General features: G+C 44.1%; 2 protein-coding genes across 7 annotated transcripts in view; one reads left to right on the top strand and one right to left on the bottom strand.

Moving 5' to 3' along the window:
* Positions 1-10195, top strand: part of dennd4a (DENN/MADD domain containing 4A) — a 28414-nt gene extending 18219 nt beyond the window's left edge. For both annotated transcript variants that reach the window (XM_076991018.1, XM_076991014.1), the window contains 12 exons: positions 1048-1170; positions 2540-2659; positions 2922-3850; positions 3948-4167; positions 5062-5144; positions 5483-5658; positions 5772-5895; positions 6245-6463; positions 6607-6724; positions 6918-7080; positions 7700-7764; positions 7852-10195. In XM_076991018.1, the coding sequence (XP_076847133.1) occupies positions 1048-1170; positions 2540-2659; positions 2922-3850; positions 3948-4167; positions 5062-5144; positions 5483-5658; positions 5772-5895; positions 6245-6463; positions 6607-6724; positions 6918-7080; positions 7700-7764; positions 7852-7988 (2477 nt within the window). In that variant the 3' untranslated portion in view covers positions 7989-10195. The remainder of the gene's footprint in view (positions 1-1047; positions 1171-2539; positions 2660-2921; positions 3851-3947; positions 4168-5061; positions 5145-5482; positions 5659-5771; positions 5896-6244; positions 6464-6606; positions 6725-6917; positions 7081-7699; positions 7765-7851) is intronic.
* Positions 10196-10198: 3 nt separating this feature from the next.
* On the bottom strand, positions 10199-22619 carry slc24a1 (solute carrier family 24 member 1). 5 transcript variants are annotated; one of them, XM_076990987.1, is made up of 12 exons: positions 22446-22619; positions 22130-22163; positions 20502-21948; positions 18031-18084; positions 17595-17703; positions 15629-15673; positions 13978-14061; positions 13342-13436; positions 12789-13052; positions 12376-12465; positions 12079-12245; positions 10199-11645 (listed from the first exon to the last, which is right to left on the bottom strand). In XM_076990987.1, exons 3-12 carry the CDS (start codon positions 21786-21788, stop codon positions 11396-11398), a joined length of 2445 nt encoding a protein of 814 aa, XP_076847102.1. In that variant the 5' UTR covers positions 21789-21948; positions 22130-22163; positions 22446-22619; the 3' UTR covers positions 10199-11395. The 5 variants fall into 5 exon arrangements, with proteins under 5 accessions (XP_076847102.1, XP_076847085.1, XP_076847112.1 ...); XM_076990970.1 differs by having other exon boundaries at positions 15623-15673; positions 22446-22618; XM_076990997.1 differs by lacking the exon at positions 15629-15673.
* Positions 22620-22622: the final 3 nt, after the last annotated feature.

Raw genomic sequence — 22622 nt, 5'->3', positions numbered from 1 at the left:
TCCAGCAGACAGATGGTGTCACTTGCTGAAGTAAAGTACTGATCATTATGCCTTGTGTTGTGCCATCAGGCCTGGATTGGGCTTTTAAGCACAGCTCTTCAGACACATCCATAACATAACACCAGCTCCCACTATGCACAGAATCTCTAAATCCTCTCAAAGCCCTAAAGCCCATAGAAATGCCCTCAGAATGATCACTGATGGAGCAAAAACTCAGTACAGACGTGCACCGCTGCACTAAATGCTCGAACATTCTGTATCGAAATGATGGTTTTAAATGTTCGGTAGCACCGGTGTCCTTAAAGGGCAGTTTGTCCACTCAACATGTAACTCCACCCAGCCTAGCCCACCTCGCCTCCAGCAGTGCCCTCCGCCACACTTGTGAAAGCTCAATCTTTTTAACTTCCCCAGCTGTGCGTTCCCACTGTTGTCTTGCATAAAGCCGGTTTCCTTAAAGGTTTTCTTTCAGACTTTAAAAAGACTCTTGTGTCCTTGTCAGACGTGAGGGACTTTGGACAAAATCAAGTCTGGAAAGTATCAGAAAGTCTAAAAACTGGCACGAACGTCCCTCTGCGTTTGGGTGGGACGAGAGGGAAGGCTGAGTGACATCATGCTTCTCGGGAACTTTTCACCCCCACAGACCCCAAGGGCTCACACCTCCGCCAGCCTCTACACACATCCAGGCAGGGATTAATGGGCCCAGTTAAGACATGCCAGTATGGCCACCGCCCCCGGATCGTTCCAGTTCCTGCTGGTGACCTGATCATCTCACTCCCACACTAGTGCCCATATGTGCAGGGCTGAAACTGTTGCTGAATCTGCTGAACACCCAGCTAGAATACAGCATGTCGCTCAAATGTCTGGGACGTCAGACCTAAGCAGCTGATTGCAGCTAGCCGCGATCCATTATATGGAATGTGTCGTTAATAATCTGTGTGCGGCTCACGTGTGCTATGGAGTGGACAGTGGCCATCGTATAGCTGACCCACTGTTCTGACCCAGTGTTCTGACCCACTGTTCTGACCCAGTGTTCTGCGTTCTCCACAGATGCCAGTGATCTCGACAGTGTCAGCCATGGCAGTCTGGACAGCACTAACGACTCGGCAGAGCGAGCTTCGATTGACACCGACTTCACCAAAATGGACTCCAGCGATGATGGCTCCAGCACAGGTGACCTGAGCGACCTCGGTCTGCGTCACCCCCCCCCCCCCCCTCCCCCTTCCACTGCCCTCAGCTCACACAGTTCGTTGTCGGTCATTAACTCCACAGTCCTACACCGCCGCCCGTCTTCTCGTCTATCATACCCTCTCTCTGTTTCCCTGTTCGAGAAAAGTTCCTTTGCTTCAAACGCAGCTTTTTCCCACAGTGAGGGTGAGAGCATGAGAGCACTTCTCTCGGTTTTTTTTTTTCTTTTTTTTTTTTTTTTAGCTCTCGTTAATCCTGAAAAGCCCACGCCTCTGGCTCCGTGAGCACTGCAGCATGCGAGCGGGCCGATGTCATCACACGGAGGGAGAGAATTAGCAGGGGGAGGGCGCAGCTCGGTGAATGTGAAAGAGACTCCTTAGAGGAGCCCAAGGCACGAGGCAGCCGTGCCCACAGGAGAGGCCGAGATCTGAGAGACACGGAAGCCGAGCTTTGGCAGGAGACGCTCAGACATACTCCGCCTTGCATGCAGGGACTTAGCAGGAGTCTGACAAAGATAGCAAGCATTAGCAAGTAGAGGAAGGGAATGAGCGAGTTATTTTGGACCATGTCTGGAGTTAGGGAGGGACACTGATATAATCCTAATGCTCCCACAGTTTTTGTCTGAGTTTGAGATGTCCTTTCTGTGTGTGTGTGTGTGTGTGTGTGTGTGTGTGTGTGTGTGTGTGTGTGTGTGTTGTCTCACTCCTCCTATTCCTGTGTGTATGCGTGTGTGCATGTGCACTCATGTGTGCACGTGTGTGTGTGTGTGTGTGTGTGTGTGTGTGTGTGTGTGTGTGTGTGTGTGTGTGTGTGTGTGTGTGCACGAGCTTGTTTTGCACTTGTCAGTGTGTTTAATCCCAGAGTTTATGTGAGGAAAGCAACACTCATGTCAGTGTGTGTGTGTGTGTGTGTGTGTGTGTGTGTGTGTGTGTGTGTGTGTGTGTGTGTGTCATGCTGCAGTAGTTGGATGTTTGAAGCCATGCCTGTAAGGCATCTGTATCTATTTCAGTACCTGTTCAGCTGCGTCAGTGCGGAGTAAATCAGAGCTGCTACCCTCCCTGTGGACAGCCAGCACGCTTGATTGTTTGCTTGTTTGTTATAACTGATTCCAGTGGTATTTGGAGGTGGTTCTCATATGCCTCAACATTTAGACAGCTGGTTCTTCAGTAATTTATCGTCAGTAATTAAGATCATAGTCAGGAGTACAAGGGTAATGTGCCATGTAGAAGAGTGTGTGTGAGTGTGTGTGTGTGTGAGTGTGTGTGTGTGTGTGTGTGTGTGTGTGTGTGTGTTTGTTTATTTCTATCAGATTGGTGTTTCATATTGTGTAATGACTGTGTATGTTCTGCTGCAGGTGGCCAATCAGATCAGGGCTATGACTCTCTGTCTAAAGAGGAGGTGCGGATGGGGGGAGGTGAAGAACAGGACGGCTCACCTCACATGAAGGAGAACAGGAAGACAGAATCCAGTCCACGTGAGTCCCACATCATGTTGTTTTCCCCTAAAGCTTGTGGTGTGGAGGTGTGAACTGAAGGATTTTGTGCTTCCCTGCTGACACCAAGTGGTGTGCCTTGGTATTGCAAGTATTTTATAGCACCAAAAGGATCATCCTTTTTTTGAAGGTCATATCTAGTCTGTGTCAGTGACCATATACTAACCACCTTTTTATGACCCTGTGTTGTGTCTTTGTGTTTGTATTCCACCCTTGCTCACTTACGTATTGTCCTCATTTTTAGTGCCTAAGACGGGAACCTCTGTGAAGGAGGACATGTCCCCTGAACTGAGACTGACGTCCTCCTCAGGCTTGAAACACAGCACAGATGTCCTCACCAGAGCTGCCCCCAAGAGGCCGAACACGCTAGACATTTTTGGAGAGAAGCCTGCCAGACCCACCTCTTTAGACCTGACCTCGGGCCAGCCGACGGCCACCGACGGCGCCAGAGCTCGCGATCGGGGGAGGGCAGCTCCAGAAGAGGCGGCGGATGCGGGAGAAGAGGCGGCGGACGCCGGGAGCCCACTCCAACCGTCGGCGGAGAGCGGTGCGGGCTGTTGCACTGTTACCATGGAGACCAGTGAGGAGGAGGAGGAACGGGACGCGAGCTGCGTCGGAACTCCGGGCCAGGCGGCCAGACGGACCGGCATCGAGGCCGGCTTCGACCCGCTCTCCCTCCTGGCTGCGGAGCGGAAGGAATCGCAGAGCCCGGTGAGGGAGGCGTCCGGCACCACGGGCACCCCCTCCGCCCGCCGCGACCTAGCCGAGGAGATCCAGCAGTACATGGCCCACCTGAGCAGCCCGCTCGCCCAGCGCTCGCTCAGCACGGACCTGCGGGGTCTCCAGGGGGCCTCTGTGCTGACCTCACCGCGCACGTCTGCCTCACTCACCTCGCCCACCACGCAGAGGCAGCTGGAGCCCCAGGCGCGTGGAAGGCTGTTCTCCTCACCCTCACTCCCACGCGGGCGCCTTCACAAGGGCAGGGAGCCACGGCCCACCTCCCTGGTCTCTCCCTCCTCCCCCACTCCCTCCGCCTCCTCCTTCTCCATGGACTCTCTGCTCACGCCCACACTGGACGTCTTCAAAAGCAGCTTCCTGTCCGCAGGCAAAGGCATGGCGGAAAAGGCCAGCCGCCTCTATTCGCGGTTGTCCTCACAAACCTCCATCACGCAGGTGAATGCCCTGTTCTCTATGTTTTCCTGATCTTTTGTGAAGCTCTCCATCCCTAACCACCCTGTTCCCCCTCCTCCCTCCCCCAACCCCTGCATAGGACCTGAACTCTGACCGGGTCAGTGTGTCATCACTGGGTTCAGGTGACCCAGACTGCTCATCTCTGTTTGAGGGTGACCCGTGCCCCGACCCGGAAGATCTACCCTCTCCCCAGCGCGATGCTGCTCTCGGTGTCCATCGGGTCAGGAGGAGCCCGTACAGGACCAGCGTGGAGAGCCCGTCAAGCCCAGCCAGACTGAGCCGCCAGCCGTCCCTCACGGGTGACTGTCTTCCCTCTTTGTTCTGTTGTACACACACTCATTTCTTATTTCTAAATGAGTTCTCTTCAATTTTTTTGAAGATTTCTGCAGGAGCATGACAGGGTTCAGTTTGAAAAATCATCCAGAAATATTAATAGCAAAACCTTTTCTCTGACCAGCACGTTGACACTGCAGGCAGGCTGTAAGGAGGCATGGGCTGAATTGAAATTGATCAAATATACATAAAAAGTCCTTATCCTGACCTTGCATGCGCTTTGCATAAAATTACATAAATTTATGAAGAGCCTCTTCACTGGTCATGAGCAACATGTTTGGGGGAAAAATCTGGGGTTTTTGTGTGTGTGTGTGTATGTGTGTGTGTGTGTGTGTGTGTGTGTGTGTGTGTGTGTGTGTGTGTGTGTGTGTGTGTGTGTCTGTGTGTGTTTGTATGTGCGTGTGCATGCATGAATACGTGCATGTGTGTGTGTGCATGTGTGTCCGTGTGTGTGTGAAATGGCTGATTTGTTTCCGCAAAAGAGTCTGCAGAAGTAGGCCATCACACAGGGATAGGAGTGTGTCTGCTGAGGGTGCAATCTGATTGGGGCTCTTCAATCAGCCAGTGAGGCATGGGTTGAAGTGCGCCCTAATAATCCCTCCTGGGTGATGCTCTCATGGGCCGGGCCCCTGCAGAGCCTGTCTCTTCATTAGTAGTCCAAGGCAGAGGAGGCCTCTTATACCCAGCGCCAGCACAATTAGCATTCATAATGCCAGTCATGGCACTGGCCGCCGTCCGAGTGTGTGGCCTGATTTTGGAGAGCGTTCTGAGACAAAGAAGGGATGAGGGATGTCTTATCAAATGACTGAGGTGGTTTTTGTTTCACTGACTTAAGTGTGTGTGTGTTTGTGTGTGTGTAGGCTCATCCTTGGCAGTGGTGAAATCCCCACAAACCCCTGACCAGAGTCTCGATGCTCAGGCTCATCAGAATTATGCCATTGAGGTGAGTGTGTCTCAGCAGACTCCAACACACAAGACATGTTCAATCCAACCATGTAGTTATTCATAGAACACTGACACCACACATTTACAGGTGAATGGCTTACACAGGCAATTGTCACCATGTGCCAACAATATGTAAACAACAGAAATGGCCGTTAGCAATGTCTGACCAAACCAGAGATGTTGCTCCGTCTGCTCTGTGGGATTGAGACTCTGGAATGTGGCCTGGCTCCTGTGATGTACTGCATGTTGACCTCAGCGTGTTGGTTTTGGCTGATTGTGTGTGTGTGTGTGTGTGTGTGTGTGTGTGTGTGTGTGTGTGTGTGTGTGTGTGTGCAGGTGCGCATGTGCAGCTGCTCACGCTGTAACACCTGCGAGAGCCTGGTCTACGATGAGGAGATCATGGCCGGCTGGACCGCTGACGACTCCAACCTGAACAGCACCTGCCCCTTCTGTGGCTCGCCGTTCCTGCCGCAGCTCGACGTTCACATCAGCGACAAGACAGGCCGGGCCAGGTGAGGAGCCGGTGTCCGCACCTCCTGCCGAGAACGCTGATGGAGATCACCCTCTGGAGCTCTCAGGCAATCTTTCACACTTCTCTTCTCTACTTCTCTTTCCCTGTGTTTAGACCTCCGAGTCAAGACGTGCCAAGATCTCAGGCACAGATAACGGAAGCGCTGGAGCTCCAGGGGGAGATGTCCACCAGCAGAGATCCTGCAGACAGCCAGACTGACACCCTCAGCAGGAGCTCCGTAAGAACCATGGACCTCACTGCCCACAGCCCCAGCACCCTGAGGCTATTCACACATTCACTTGCTTTTGCTTTTCTTTTTTCATTTATTTTATGTTTTATTCATATTCATTACATTTCCATTAGTCCCTGGCCTGAAGCTATAATGAATCCAGTGGTCAGGGATGATACATTATCATGAGTATATTAAGGAGAAGAAAAAGTAATAATATAATTATATTTAGTCTGCATGAACATACCAATCTTCTGCACACGTATCACTAGACGTTATGTGTGCGCGGCTCTGTGGCGGGTGCACAGTGGCGGGTCGCAGTCTGATGGCCGGGCACCTTGTCTCCCCCCCGCTGCAGGAACAGGTGACCGTGCACTACCTGAGCCCTCTGGTGCTGTGGAAGGAGCTGGAGAGCCTGCTGGAGAATGAGGGTGAGCAGGCCCTCTCCTCCGCTGCCATCGTGGACCACCACCCCATCGTCTTCTGGAACCTGGTGTGGTTCTTCCGCAGACTGGACCTCCCCAGCAGCCTGCCTGGACTCATCCTCAGCTCCAAGCACTGTAGCCTGGACGAGCAGGTGGGCATGGTTCTTCAGGTCACACCACCTCCACCCACACCACCCACGATGGAATGTTCGGGTTGACATGGAATTTTGCCCACCAGTGAAGCTCACCAACCTCTCAGGGCTGTGTTAACGCAGATGTGTGATCTGTGCCACAGGCTCCACAATGCACTGCGTCAGAGGACAGTAAGAATGTGCTGGTCCAGATTCTGTGGGACAACCCCAAGCTCCACCAGGACCCCATCCTGCCCAGCTACATGCTGTGGAAAGCACATTGTAAGTCTGCCTCTCTTATATAAATCACTGCAAATGCAGGCTGCCTTTTGTGTGTGTGTGTGTGTGTGTGTGTGTGTGTGTGTGTGTGTGTGTGTGTGTGTGTGTGTGTGTGGTCTCACTCTTCCTAGTCCTGGGTGCATATGTTTATCTGTGGTCTCACTCTTCTCGCTCCTCTGTGTGTGTGTTTGTGCAGGTGTGAACACGGCCGTGTGCACCCCACTGCTGGAGGAGGAGCAGCCCGTGAGCGTGGAGCTCCTGCAGGGCGTAGTGAGGAGCATTCAGAAGAACGACATCTACCAACCCATGAGCCAGATCCTCCAGCTCCTGGGCACCAGGCTGGGATTCGTCAGGCAACGGTAAGAACCTCCTGCTGGTGAAGGACGGTACTGCAGGCACAGCCAGACTGATGCTGAACAACTGATGTTTACCATCCTGACATTTGTGGTTTTATAATCAGGTCCCAAATAAACACGGTGTTCGTTTGTTTGTGAATGTGCATTTTATGTGTTCCTAGAAGCAGAGATTTTTTTTATTCAGTCATTTTATTATCTATGGTTTAATTAAAGAGGTGACATGAAAAATAACTCATGAAAAGGGCAATGGGCTGAATGTAATTGAACGTTGCTCAGCTATTGGATACACACTTTATAGATACTGTTATTAAATATGAAGCAAAGCAAAGTTTTATTTTTGGCAGTCTGTTTAATACTGTACTATGGAAAAAGCTTCTCTAACTGTAAAATCTACTCTTAACTGTAAAATTACATATTATTATATGTAATTAATAATAATTATTAAGTCCTTATTAATTCATTATTAATTAACTTAATTCATTAATAATGAATTCATTATTAATCAATTACAGAGAAATTCAGTATAATTACCCATTGATACTATTGTCCTGTTTTAGCTACCACACTTGAGATTTTTTTTAAGCCCTTCCTAAATGCTGTGTCATTTGGTGTTTACATGTAGGAGCCTGTACAGAGATATCCTTTTCCTGTCACTGGTGGCTTTGGGCAAGAACAGTATCAACACTGGTGAGTGTGCGTTGTTGTATATGGTTCATTCTTCTGTGAGATGTGAGAGGGTGATGTTCTTAACCATCCTTTGTTGTTACTTCAAAGATGCTTTCGACCGCGAGTACAAAATGGCGTATGACCGCCTGACGCCAAGCCAGGTCAAGCTGACTCACAACTGTGACCGGCCACCCAGCGCTGGTGTCATGGAGTGCAGAAGGACGTTTGGTCTGCCCAGTCTGTGATGGCTCTGGTCTCTCCCCTCCCTCTCTCCCTCCACTCCGCTGAGGCAGAGACACAAAGTCTGAGACAGGTCACACCCTGCCAAAGAAAGAGAACTGTACTCACATAATCCTGAGGATTTGCTGTTACCAAAGCCACCTTTGGCTCCCAGAAGGGCCATGTAGACACTGAGGCATTTCCAAGCACTCTATGGTACAACCATGCTTTGTGACCAGTTCTCTCCCCATCCACCGTGTACTACCTGGGAACACATTGTCATCCTTTACCTCGTCTGACCCCCTAACCCTGGCCCTTCCACCACCACCACCGAGAACATGCGACCCTGATACCCCAGACCACATTCCAGCCCTTAGCTCCACTCAGGTAATACTTAGTACTGAGGTCACTGTAGATTAGGAGCAATATCACCTAGAGCTCAGGTCATAGTAGCATTCCCCTTCGATGATTGGATGATTGAAGATGTTTTGGGACCAGCGGCAGTAGAACAATCACAAGGCTCTCCAGCGTTAGTGCATAGAGAGGCCCTTAGATAAGCACACAGAAGCAACCCTGCTTCTTCCAATGAAACGGAAGAGCTTACCTACATTCCTCTCACAGTATTCCAAGAGCACTTGTACATTGTTGCAAAACAAAGTCACCTTCTTGTACATAAGCTATGATTCTATTACTCTGAATATTTGTATTATAATGGTATATTTTAAGACATGTATTTGTTATAACTGACTTGTCTCCAGTCCTGTGGGGTGTTTTGGGTCTCTGAGTGGGCCGTCTGTGGTTATGGTCCTGGAGACCACGGTCATGTTATCTGTGAAACGTACTGTCTTTTGAATTGGTGAGTTACAGAACTGGACCAAATGGTAACTCGTGCATTATCAGACTGTTTACATGGTGAGTAAAACATTAATGAAATACTGTACTACTAATGTAATTCAGTTAGGGGGAGAAACACTGAAGAACTTTGTTTATTCTGTTTTATTTTTGAACTAAGAAGTGAGAGAAGTGCTTTAGCAAAGAATGAGCCATGGAATATTATGGAGACCAACAAAACAACCTTTTTTTCTTTTTTAAAAACTGTAAACTGTATTATTCATTGGTAAGGAGACACCAGTACACCAATAATACAACTGTAGACTGGAACTGATGATAGATATATCCATGTCCAAAAGCTGATACAGACATTTGAGAATTCTAACATACACAGACACACACACAGACACACACACACACACACACACACACACACACACACACACACACACACATATTGGACATATTATCCGTTTGCATTTTGGCATCCTATGATACAGCTTAGTGAAACACTAGTTTCCTTTAATAAGGTGCACTGCTTTCAATATGTGAACATGTGTGAGACTTTGTTTGGTTGTTTTCCTTGAATAACCATCTGTATACAGCCCAAAGTCCTTTGGATACGGACTAGTTAAAGTGACACTACATATTACTAAGATCAAAACATAATTATGTAGAGTTGTTTATAATATGGCGGTGTTCTGCCTCAAACATATGGTTTCAATATTATCGATTGTTATTCTAAATGTTTTTTACATTCTTTTTTATAAACTCTTTATGGTACTATTAGAAATGGTACAGTGTCATCGTCCTTGAGACGACACACACACATACACACATGATGCGCACATGAGCACTTCAGTCCTGAAATATGAGGGTTATGAAATGTACATTGACTGCAGCAGATATATATGTGACACACCTCAGTAGATTCTCATGAGCATTAGCTCAAGCTACAATGCTTTCATTTGCTGTTTTTCATTACTGTTTTTATTATTTTGTAAAAAAAAATGATAAATATACACAAGCATCTATGTGGCCCTAGCTATGAAAAGAAATGCTGAACAATCCTGCTCTCGAGTGTGAGCAGAGGTTGGGCAAGACGGCGGCTCTCTGACGCTGGCGCTACTGTTCCACTTGCCCCCCTGTCCTTTTGCTGAAGACACACAATACTGAAAGATTATTTACAATGGAAATTTAGGCATCTAACATTTCAAGATTGTTGAAAGGTGATATATGAATAGATTTTTTTAGCTGTAATACAGTTACAGGCTGATGCATTTTACACATATCATTTCTTGTGTTCATTCCTGTTAATATTTGTATATTCCTTTTGGCCAGACCCATGCGGGATGTGCAGAAGCTGTTTATAATTGTAAATAAAGAAGTTACATGGACCGTAGGGTGTCTTTTAGACTCCTTTATTACAAATGGAGAGAGACAAAAATGACTGAGAGCATAACATCCATGATATAACTCAGTAAACATCTGAACAGCTTTTATCTGGCAAGAGAAAACGTGGTATTCTTTCATTTGTTTACATTTAAGCTTCATAAATAACATTCAAAAGACTAATTTGCTGCAGGTGACTATTTTAGTTGAAAAAAGGACAAACATTTACATAAAACACAAATAACTCACTTAAATTGTTCTATCCTGTAATATTCCATATTACAAAAATAATTAAACTGCAGCATGATTACAAATTACATGATTTACAATAAGCACAATTTTGTCAATTTTAGTAAAATCTGCATACATCTGCAAATAAGAAACTTACCGATCACAATCTTCCAAATCACAAAATCAGACAATTTTATCTATAAATAAATTCAACAAATTATTTATTTTCATTGTTTACTGTGGACCACAGACTGAAAACATTGTTATTTTGCATGACTTCATTGACAAATATGATGCACCCAAGAAAGAAAATGGTGGCCTGTGCTTTACTTTCTCAAACATAACAACTTCTAACCTGGGCAATCCTGTTAGAACTCACACTGCATTAAAAACAAATGAAACAATATTTGCAAAAATATATATACTGTTTTATAAGTCACCATAATACAGTGAGCTCTACAATAATTGTTGTGCATACATAAACACATATTCCAACAATGGTATATTTGATGTACTATCAAACATCTATAAGAACATGAGTATTCCATACAAATTAGCTATGATGGTTTGAATATTAATTGAACATTCAAAATTATGCTGTATGCTGGTGGTGAATGTACACTTTTAAAGAAATGCATTAGACATACAAAGAATCTATTGTATTTTTCAGAAATGTTATGCACTTTCAATTCCATCTTCAATTCTAACTTTTCAATTAGGCTGATACTATAACACACAATGTTCCTACATATTACATTTTGGACGGTAGATCAGTATTAGATTTCAGTTTTGAGTCTGTGGGATGAAACTGCAATCTGACCTGTGCATCCCATCAGCAAAGTTCTCGATGCTCTTGAAAGGTGCCCCGAATACTCAGGGTGTTACAAAACTTGGAAGTGTTCATCAGGACATTACAAATTACAGAACACAGCTGCCACCCACGCTGATAGTGGCAGGCGGGAAGCCTGTGAGATGCCCGTCAGATGGACACGGGACACACGATTATACGATCCTCTAGCATGACACTGAGCACCAGGAACACAAAGTACAGCAAGAACATGGTGAAGCCCAACATCTTGTTCATCCTCCACTTACACACAGCGATAGAGATGATCACGAAGAGGAGCATGAGGAAGAGCAGTACAATGGCGCAGAAAAGTCCGTTGCTGCTGACGGCCACAGGTGTCAGCTTATGGCAGACTGAGTACATCAACCAGGGTACTGGCAGTCTGGGAGAGAGAAAGCAGGGAAACTCAGAGAAACGAATACTGCACTCAAAAATAATTACTCTGTAACTCTTTACAAAAGCAAAGACAGAACCCTCACTTAAACGTTTTTGGTTTAGAGGGGAGACGCTCAATGAAGCATGAATGAAGTCATAATGAAGCATGTGAAGGTAAATTTTAATAAATAATGTCAACAAGACACAGTTGTGCATTACAACTGCAATGTCACAGGGGGAAACCATGACAAATAGCCTACAAGGTACATAACGCATATTGCTTGGCTCCATATCTCTGATCTTATGCCATACTTTACATATTTTGGAGGGTAAAGTTGGGGCTGTCAAATATAACTGTTACTTTACAATTACCTCAAAAGCCTCCCAGATAAAACATGCTTTTATTCTACTACATCTGGCTGAGTGCATGGTTGTCTTACCCCACAGTGATGTCAAAGATGTTACTGCCCACAGAGCTGGACACAGCCATGTCTCCCAAGCCTTTGCGAGCCACAATCACACTGGTGATTAGGTCAGGGATAGATGTACCCGCTGCCAGAATGGTAAGACCCATTATCTCTTCTGATATACCAATGGTCTCACCCACCTAAGACAGAAAACTCTATATAAAGGTCTGATGATAATAGATATCTATTATCCCAGATATCTATTATTCTTCTGATATCTACTGACATTCTAGAAAAAAATATGGCTATTAGATGATTTTGCAAACTGACCTGATGTGCCCACCACACCATGAGATAGGAGAATATACCAATCCACACTATAGATCCCAGGAAAGTAATGACAAAGAACTTCCTGGATTCCTGAGGAGCAGAATGACCCACAGGACCAATCAGATCAGAGAATAGAGCTCAGTTGGCCTGAGCTCAATTGGCTCATTTGCCTCACCATTAACTGATACTTTCAGCATATACTCCTATGATACTCCCTACATGTGCTAATCACTCGAAACTCATCAAGGCCCTTTTGCATTACACTAATGACATCATGTTACCCATCATAGCATTTTAGCTGTTGTGTCTATGACCAAAAAAGCAACTAGAAAAGTAGAGCAATGTCTAAACTGGACAACAACAACATTCAGTTGTCTTAAAGGCACGTGTTGTGAGTATTTTTTTGACATTACTGGGTTTCTGACGTCTGGCACAGTGAGCCACAGGGGGAAGACAATGGGCAGTAGAAACAGGTAGGTGGCCTGTTTGCGTTTGGTGTCAGGCCACTCCAAAGAGAGGGGTTCCTCGGTGTCTTCTTCCTCCTCCCCTTCATCACTTTCCTCAACATCATCATCATCATCATCACTGTCATCGTCACTATCATCACTGTCCTCCTCACTGTCATCAGATCCTCCCTCTGAGCCCCCTCCTTCTGCCACTGCTGCCTCTGGCTCCTCCTGGTGAGAGAGAGAGAGAGAGAGAGAGAGAGAGAGAGAGAGAGAGAGAGAGAGAGAGAGAGAGAGAGAGAGAGAGAGAGAGAGAGAGAGAGAGAGAGAGAAATGAAATAGGGAAGGAGTTCAAAGCATGAATGGCTAATAGCAGAAATAGCTGGAACAGCAAGAGAAACCACAATATCACACTGATATTCAGGGCATTCTAAAGAGCTCATTAGCTGCATGAAGGCATGGAAGCTTTCAATGTTGCTGTTTCTTCCCAGGGGTTCCTGGAGTGCAGGAGTGGGCCCACCTTCTGCCCCTCTGCCTCTGCCTTGGAGGTCCCCTCGTGGGCTGGGGCAGCTGCTGGCTCTTTGGACCCCTTGGCCTCCTCTGTTTTACCACCATCTGTGTGAGTTCCCCAACATATAAAAAACAAATACAGGAGCAAAATAACCCAATGAGTCTGTAGTGTTGTCAAAAGGCCACAGAGACATCACATCTCAAGAAGACGCATCTGGAGTTAGAGGTTTGATAAACGAGGCAACAGGTGCTTCTGGTAGAACAACATCGCCATGTGATTTGGCAGCTTTTTCAAACACTGCATCCTGTGCGCCAGATGATCCTCACTGATCCGAAGTCTCATTCTTAATTCATGAAGCAGTGCTTGATCATTATGGCAGCTAATGTATAAAGAAGCTCTCGAGTCCAAAACAAAGAGAGCGTGGAATGCAGTCATGTCTATGGGCAGAACAATGGGGCCACGCTACTGGAAACATGCCCTCTGTGCACCTTTGATCTGCCCCCCAGCTGGTTTGCAGCTGCCTTTGCAAACGCCACATCAAGCAGTTGAGTGATTATGCACACAACGCACTGACGCACTGGATACGGAGACACGCTGTGGACAAAAACAGAACTAAATATGGCATGGCGCAAAACTACAGCTCACCTGCACCCGATTTCTCCTTCTCTTTGCCCTCTACCTTCCCCCTGGCCATGCTGTTCAAAATCTGAGCCTTGTCTTTAAACTTCACTGCAAACCAGAAGAAGTAGAGTATATAATCAGGTCTAGAGCTACCAGCACCCTTAGGTAAAGATGAATAAAGTACTGCATAAAATAGACAGCACAGACATTAATTAACATATGAGGAAACATGCTTTTATTTGAAATAAGAAATTGTAAAATAAATGATCCGTTGAAGAAATATTACTAAATAAAAATGTCAAAATTATTGGTGCAACTGAAGACTTTGTCTAACAATATGGGTTTCTGACAACAGTATGCAATTTCTAAGTACACATTTTAGTTCAATATTATCCAGTCAGGAGCTAGAGAAATTTCTGATTTACCAATTAGGGTCAAGGGGCATTTCTGATTAACCAAAAAACATAGATCTAAGATAGGATTAGTATGGGGAAATAGCTTCTTAAGTTCTTAAGTTTTTAGAAGCTAAAATGACAATAAAAGTCATTTAAAAGTTATTAAAAGTTATTAATTATTTTCAATCTGCTTTGTGGGTTTTATATGAAAATACCAAGAAGTGTAAGAAATGTGTAAGAAAAGACAATACAAACCCTTTTAGAATCTGACATTGAAAAAATATAAAATGAATATAAGTGAACTTCATAAAGCAGGTACAGCAAATGTAAAACCTTTAAACTATACTTAAATGAGCCACTTACCTAATAACACAAAACAGGATAAAATAGGGGGGGAAAGGAAATGCAACTTACCAAGTAAATATACGTTTAGTCCCCACCCACAGTAAGGAAGAAGGTAGTGATGGAGATAACACAACAGAGAAACTGGTAGCACATCTGAGTGAACTGTAGAGTTTGTGGCCATCAATATGTCAAATCAATGGCTAGTAAACACCTGCACAAGACTGGATCGCAGGTACGTGCATTTGTTACGATAAATATCATAACTTGCACAGTCTCAGAAGGTTTTGCCTAATTTCCTGGTTTTCTGTAAAATAGCTGAATGTTGGTTATACATAAAACTTTTAGTACCGCATCAAGTAGGAACTAGGGAAATCACTGACTGCAAACCTAATGAATTAAGAAGAAACAACTAGTCCTGGTATCCAGATAGTAGAGTTTGCACCAATATTTTTGATACCTATCTGATCACAAAAAGGAATAGCTTGTCCAAAATAATTTAAGGTAAACAAACAGTGTGTGTGTGTGTGTGTGTGTGTGTGTGTGTGTGTGTGTGTGTGTGTGTATGTGTGTGTGTGTGTGTGTGTGTGTGTGTGTGTGTATATATATATATATGAAAAAGCATGTATTTTTCCCATAGACATTTAATCTGTACTGTTTATTTTAAATAGTTCTCTTTTTTTGTGTAGAACTGATTGAACAGACACTGATATTCTTAAAGGCTAGTTTGAAACATCCTGGGAAATTAAACCTCCATGACATTAGAACATGCAGACATACATCCACTGTCTCCATGGCAGTAGTAGCATGCATCACAACAACAGAGCTCACGACACAGGTGGAACAGACTTTTACTGCATAAGCAGAGGCATCACATGACATGACATCACATGACTGAACAACCACATGCGCCTGGTTCTAGGACCTCTTACCTTTACCTTCTAAAGAGCCTCTGGGCCTTGCACCTCCATTTAACACTGAGTCTAAAAAGATGCGTATGAATGTTACATTGAATGATGCCACAAGACTAGAACAAGGATTTTATGACATACGCATAGCCAAACAGGATAAAAGCTGTAATTTCTAAACTACGATTTCTCATTCTAACAGTAATATTGTACGTAAGGGGATCCAAATGGAATGCAGGAGTGAACCCTTCTCTGGGGTTCAGACGTAAATCCCAGCTGTGCCACACGCTGCACAGGTTACTGGGCTTATGCATCTGCACAGAACTGTGCATTAACGTCCCCAGACAGGTTATGACAAGCCGGGTGTAACAGAACTAAGTGCAAAAAAAAAAAAAAAAACGTAAAGCGTAATGATGCAAGTGCTGTCCCCCTGGGTGAAGCTATGCCCAGCTCAGAGCCCGTGGCCCTTCCCCAACCCTGTCCTGCGTGCGGTAATAAAGATGAATGGCTGTGTTAAGTCCGCTAGGGTATGTGGAGCACTGAGCATGCGTGTGCACCTGCATTAGGGAGAGTCCTGTGGAGATAAAGGGATTGTGCTGCTGGGGGGTGAGGGGGGGGTCGCTCTCACATGGCTTTTACGAGCTCAATTAAAAGCAGCTTAATGAGCTGGAGCTACACAGCTTGCACCAGGGCCCCAGGGGCCCCAGGGGCCCCAGACTGTGGCTCCGCTCCCCGAGGACAGGTTGAAGGTCATCGGCCACAGGAGACCCGGTGCCTCCTCCAGGCCCACGAGCCCCTGGGAACACCTCTAGATACATATAGTATCACCCTGTCATTTTCTTTTAACATCTTATGTAACTAACTCACCTGGTAGAGGATAATATTAGTGTAGTACTAAAATATCTTAAATCCCACCATTAGTTTCTGGTGGAATGCTCTGGTAATTTTTCCAGCATTTCAAAGTTAAATTTGATTACAGAATACCTCAAGTAGTGGACATTCCTTGTCAGAACTACAAGGTAACTATGAAACCAGTATAATCAGAAATCAGTGTAACGTCAACACCATCAAGGCTTGGAAAGCAAATTCAAAATTGTGTATGTTGGTCTCAAGTGGTCATGTTATGTTTTCTTAATTTCAGACATTGTATTAATTATGGAAACTGCAGTTTTTGGTGTGATAACTTGATCTACAAGATCATGACATGAGAGAACGTCCCCAAGCCGTCTTCTTCAGCCTGGGTAACGTACCCCCCCCCCCCACCACCCAGCAGTACATATACAGAGAGATGCGCATTTATCGGCTTAATGCTGATTTGGACTTAGTGCTGGCTTCATTTTGAACACTATGCTAATCCATTTACTTTGAGAAGGACAAAGGGTCTCTCCTAACACACTTTGGTGTTTGTCACTCCATCTACAGGCAGGGCTAAAAATAATCTAAGATTATAGTACATATTTCACTATAAATACACCACTATATCTTACTAAGTGCCTAATTAATTCCTTTTCTCAAACAATACTGTTTATTAACTTCATTGTCTTGTATCACAGCTGTGTCAGGTGAGAATTGCTCTTAACCAGGCGACTATTTATGTAGGCAACTTGTGTTGCTAACTTCTTATTCTGCATGTTTAATATGCTCTGCGGATGATATCAAGCATATCATGCCTGATTAATCTCTTAATTTCTACTTTGAAACACTAATAAGAAGAATCTGCAGTATGCACATATGTGGACTTAAGTGCGAATACACGAGCATATACTTGTCTCTTCGTCATTGCAAAAGTGTCTGTCCTATGGACACATCAACCCACGCACAAGCCTCAGAACAAGGCTCATCTCACCAAGAAGGCAGCATGACCAGCAGGCTGTTAGTTACGCTGTTATTCAAAAGGCCCAGCAAGGTACGATTGGTTTATACAATGTATGCAAAATGTATGTGAAATGTATGCTAAACTGGCTTATGAAGAGATGTAGATGTGAAGCACTCTTACCCTCTCCTAGAGGATCTAGGGTGTGAATCATCAGCTGGAAAATAGTATTCCTCATCGTGCTGTTATGTAAAGAGGCTGAACTTCCTCCTCTTTTTAGTGTGGGCTTTAGCTAAAGATGGAGAGAGAGAGAGAGAGAAAGAGATAGAGAGAGAAAAGAGAGAGAGATGCTGGCAAACTTATCAATTTCACACAGACAAGAAAGGTAGGACCAAGCCTCACTTGACTTTCAAAGTCAGACTAGCTGAGAAGAATGTTCAAAGAAAATGTTACAGAGCAAAGGATCAGACTTTAATGGGTTCTATTGGGAAGTATCTGACTGATGATCTTAACCTCTGTATATTTTTTATATTAATATTAATATTTTTATTTTTATTTTGTTGTTACTTATTTTAAGTGATGCATAAATGTTTTGTTTGGTTACATTTTATAAAATTACCTTTAATCGATTCTTGTCCTCTGGTTCAGGAGGGGCACTGTCATCACCAGTGTCCTGTGGTTAACAATGATTTTAAACTTAAAGCCATAACCAGATTTTTTAAGATTTACCAAAACATATAAGCATCAGTTGCATATGACTGATATTAATATTTAATTCCAAATCAGATTTAAAAAATCAAATATTCAATATTCAAATATTAGAATGTCAAAACTACAAAGACTAAAGTTCAACTCCATAAAGTTTAATGGTCAGTCGTCTGAAGTAGGCCTCGCGTCTCTAGTTATTCCTTCATTATGAATGAAACACAGAAATAGAAAACATACACATGTAAATGGACATTTACATTTTTACCTATTCAACCAGATATTTTATGACACCTAGTTAAGTTAGCTATTTGAAGATTATGATTAAACAAACATTTCAAAATACACCAAATATCTGTACTCAATTTCATGGATTAGTTTCTTTGTAAAGGTGCATGGATACATAATGCATTTATCACAACACAGTTCACCTTAATATTTTCCTGGCCTTACATGAACTCTAATACCTGTCTGTAAACTGATTAAATGCAATCATCTCACACCATAAGTGATTTGGTTCTTGAGAGTTATTCTTTAAATTCACATTTCATTATGAAGCAGTGTCTCAAATGCACTTTCTATTTTGTATCTAATGTTCAATAGAAATACATGAATTTCTCTTCACTACAATGCTATCAGAGTCTTTAAATACTTGTTATTGTATCTTTCTATATAAAAAACAACATTCTTAGATGTAATGTTTAATGTTTTCAGCTTTGTGTTATTTAATTCTTACCTTATATCAGTCAGGAACAATCCTTATGTCACTGGTTCTAACTACGAATGTGCAGATTTTTATGTTATGTTATGGAATATCTGCAGAGGTCAAATGCCTTTTTCAGTTCTCAGACCATTAAGGAAGCAATCCTTGTATTCTGCAGTGTGTACATTTTCATGCAAAGATTTAACAGTAATTTTATTTCCAGTGCTCTCTATATTACAAATAATTAGTTATAAGAATGAATTGAGTTTTAGGGTTGGAAATAAACTTAAATTCATTAATTCAATTAATCCTTGGTGCATTTTGGTGCTAAAAGATATATAGAATAAGTAAACCTTACAGGACATTTTGGATTAGCCCAGATTAAGGGACCAGTTCTTCTCATGCCAAACCGCATGGTGTCCACTGATGATCATGGGCTTCCATTATTTGTTAGCTACATTAGCTTCACAGCTTGAACGCACAGGCACAAAGTAAAGTCAGGGCAGAAAACATGGCTGATCATCTTGTTCACGATTGTCCTGCCTGCTCTTCTAGGCTAAATGGTTTATTTGGACTCCCACCCAGGAGTCTCCTTTGGTTTGTAAGCCTTCTTACACCCATCTAACACTATAAAGCTTCAGTCACACTTACTAGATTTAACTCCCTATATCTTACTCAGTTTGGGTAGCAGAGCAAACTCTCAAAGGATAAAGGGTCCTACTGGGAGACCAGTTTGGTTTAACCAGTAGCTTTAGTGTGCATGTGCTGACCCTCCAAAAACAGCATGATGTTTTAAGTATGTATGATGCCACAGGAGGTTCTGTGTAACCGAATGCATTACTCTTTAAATTAAACACCCTTAACAATGCTTCAGAATAGAAACATTTAATTGCTGTACTTTAATTGCAATAAACCTGAATTATGTAAAGAAAAGGGATCTGATAATCCTGTCACTAATAAACATAATAATTTCTTGGTTTGCTGCATACACTGAGACAGACTGGATCAGTGCTACTTGTAAATCTTCCCTTCAAGTGTATGCCTGTGTGTGTGTGTGTGTGTGTGTGTGTGTGTGTGTGTGTGTGTGTGTGTGTGTGTGTGTGTGTGTGTGTGTGTGTGTGTGTGTGAGAAGAAACAATATGGCAGGGATTAGTGTAAGTGTTGATCTCTCCAAACCACCTACTCATAAACTTAGAGAAAGTGAGAATGATGCGCAGAGCTTGTAAACACATTTTAAAGGTACAAAATTATTTTATTTAAAGTATTTTTAAATGGTATTAAAATGTTTCAGTGACAGAGATTGGACTCTCACTGTCAGCCTGCGTGAGCCACGTCACGTATAACAGGACAACTCATTATCGAGGTCTTGCTCCCACAAACACAAGAGATCCTTTTCATTTTGCTTCATCAAAGGATAACAAACACATGTGTGTCTGCTTAATGAATAAACATAGGCCAATCGAATCTCACCGTCATTCAAGCAGAATGACATTCTAATACCAGCTCATCGAACCTGGTAGGCCAGAGTAGAGCAAAATCACGCCTGTTAGCCACACTATGTTTTTCAATTTCTTCAGCAGCAACCAATTATGACTTTATGACCGCTGCATGACACTGACCTCACAGCACTGTCTCTGGGCATCGGAATGATCCTGACTACAGAAAAAACAAAGGGCACACACCTTCTCTGGTTCTTCTACTGCGATGACTTTCACAATGTTCTTGTGCTTGCGGAGCTGAGCCTTGAACCCTTGCTCGATTTGCGCATTATGTTTCATGAAGTAGACGTAGACGGCATAGCCCCCCACCAGCATCAAGCTCTCCCACCACATGATTGTGTTGTCCAGGAAGAAGACGATGAGCATGATGAGATCTAAGATGTAAAATGACACGTCCCGGAAGAGTGGCCACCAGGTGAGGCAGAGTATCTCACGTGAGAACAGAGCGCACATTCCTATAACAAACAGGATGTTGAACACAGCCGAGCCCACGATTGTGCCAATGCCCACGTTGCTGTGCGAGATGAATACACCAATCAGGGAGGTGAAGAGCTCTGGTGCGGATCCTCCGGCAGCCATGAACGTGGCCCCAGCGACATCTTCTGAAATCTCCAGCTTTTTTGTGATGACTCCAAGAGTGGGGACAAAAAACTCATCGCAGACGATTGCCAAAGACACAAACATATATATCATCCCAAAGATATGCAATGTGACCCAGCCTCTACGCCGTTCCTCAACAGAGAAGATGTCTTGAGGGTATTCACCTTTGCCTTTCATGTGTGGGGGCTCCTTAGTGCTGGTGACTGTGGGTGGTGGTGTACGTGTAGGTGTGATGGGTGGAGGTGCTGGTGTGGATGCTGGAAAAGGTTTCTGGAGGTTTGGATCCACATAGATGCAGTGAATAATTGTCCTATTTGTAGCTGTCTCTGGTAACTCTGTTCTTTCTGTTGCCATTGCTGTTGGCTGGGATGTGGGTGCGGCGGTCACTGCTGAATTCACCACATCTGTCGCTGCTGAATTCACCACATCTGTCGCTGCTGAATTCACCACAGCTGTCGCTGCTGAATTCACCACAGCTGTCGCTGCTGAATTCACCACATCTGTCTCTGCTGAATTCACCACATCTGTCGCTGCTGAATTCACCACATCTGTCACTGCTGAATGCACAACAGCTGTTTGTCTCAGGACCTCCAGTTCCTCAGCAGAACTGGTCAAACTAGATGATGCTTCAGTAGTGGTAACACTAGACGTTGCTCCGGTTACCTCCCATGGCTCTTCGGTACTGTACTCATGGCTATCTCCTGGGTCATCTCCAGAGTTGTCTCCTGAACCTTCTCCTGTCTGAGCTTCTGACCAGGGCACGGATAGTTTGGTTCTAATGGTAAGCTGGTATATACAACAAAGCAAAACCCCAGACAAGAGGAATATAATTCGACTTAGCTGAAGTCTCTTTCTCCGAGTCAGATACATTTTCTACTACGTTTCCTAAAAGGCACCAAGTTGCTGTTTTGGGCAGTACACTCCACTATTCCAGAAGGATCCCCCCACAGAAGAACGAGGTGTGGAGGGCTCTGTCACACAACCAAACATCTCATTCTCTCATCGTTGGTCTCCTCTTCCAAGCTTCTGGCTGTGACATATAGAAGCATTGGGGATGAACAATGACCATAACGATTAAGCAACAGGTTATTGTGTACAAAACTGTAAAGTGCTTTCATGATTTTAAAGCCATAAATAATGATGCAGAGACGTTACATTAGTGCGTAATAAAATGTTAAAACGGGGGGGATGAAATAAGCTTTGTTATTTACTGTAACAATCTTTCTTCGAACCACGCACATTGTGCTGAAAGAAAGACAGAAAGAAAAAAAGAAAATCAGCTAGAGTGAAACATGAAGGTGTCATATAATTTGTCGCTATCCTTACTGATTACAACTAAGTAATATATTATCAGACGTACTCAAAATGAAAACATAACATTTCTGACGTTGTAACTAATTTTCTTTTTGCGCCTAAACTCCCCGACCTTGAGTTATATTGACGTTGTTGATATAGAAAATATATTAACGCGCTTTCGTCAATTGTTAACGGCTTTTGTTGATATTCTAGCAAAACCAGCGTACTTACCGGTGCTGCAGCGGTAGAGGGTTGCGATAAAGGTTGTTGCCCACACAGCTGGGCTGCACACAAAGCACCGGTGGAAAAGATTGCATACTGCGCACAGTAGTTCAGGTCAACCGGGACGCACCACAGGACAGGTCCCCACCGCGGATCAGTATAATACCTAATACCTGAAGTCTTTTA

This window comes from Brachyhypopomus gauderio, chromosome 2 (assembly GCF_052324685.1).
Source record: "Brachyhypopomus gauderio isolate BG-103 chromosome 2, BGAUD_0.2, whole genome shotgun sequence".
NCBI lineage: Eukaryota > Metazoa > Chordata > Actinopteri > Gymnotiformes > Hypopomidae > Brachyhypopomus > Brachyhypopomus gauderio.
Note: the sequence above shows the minus strand (reverse complement) of the source record. Positions and strands in the feature narration are given on the sequence as shown.

What these genes read in the sequence shown, in the direction of transcription:
- slc24a1 (XM_076990979.1), bottom strand. Translation starts at nt 21,788, where the DNA reads ATGTATCTGACTCGGAGAAAGAGACTTCAGCTAAGTCGAATTATATTC. An exon ending in CAGTAGAAGAACCAGAGAAG is followed by an intron (nt 18,085 to 20,501) that starts GTGTGTGCCCTT and finishes TGTTAACCACAG; the next exon opens with GACACTGGTGATGACAGTGC. An exon ending in AGGACAAGAATCGATTAAAG is followed by an intron (nt 17,704 to 18,030) that starts GTAATTTTATAA and finishes CTCCATCTTTAG; the next exon opens with CTAAAGCCCACACTAAAAAG.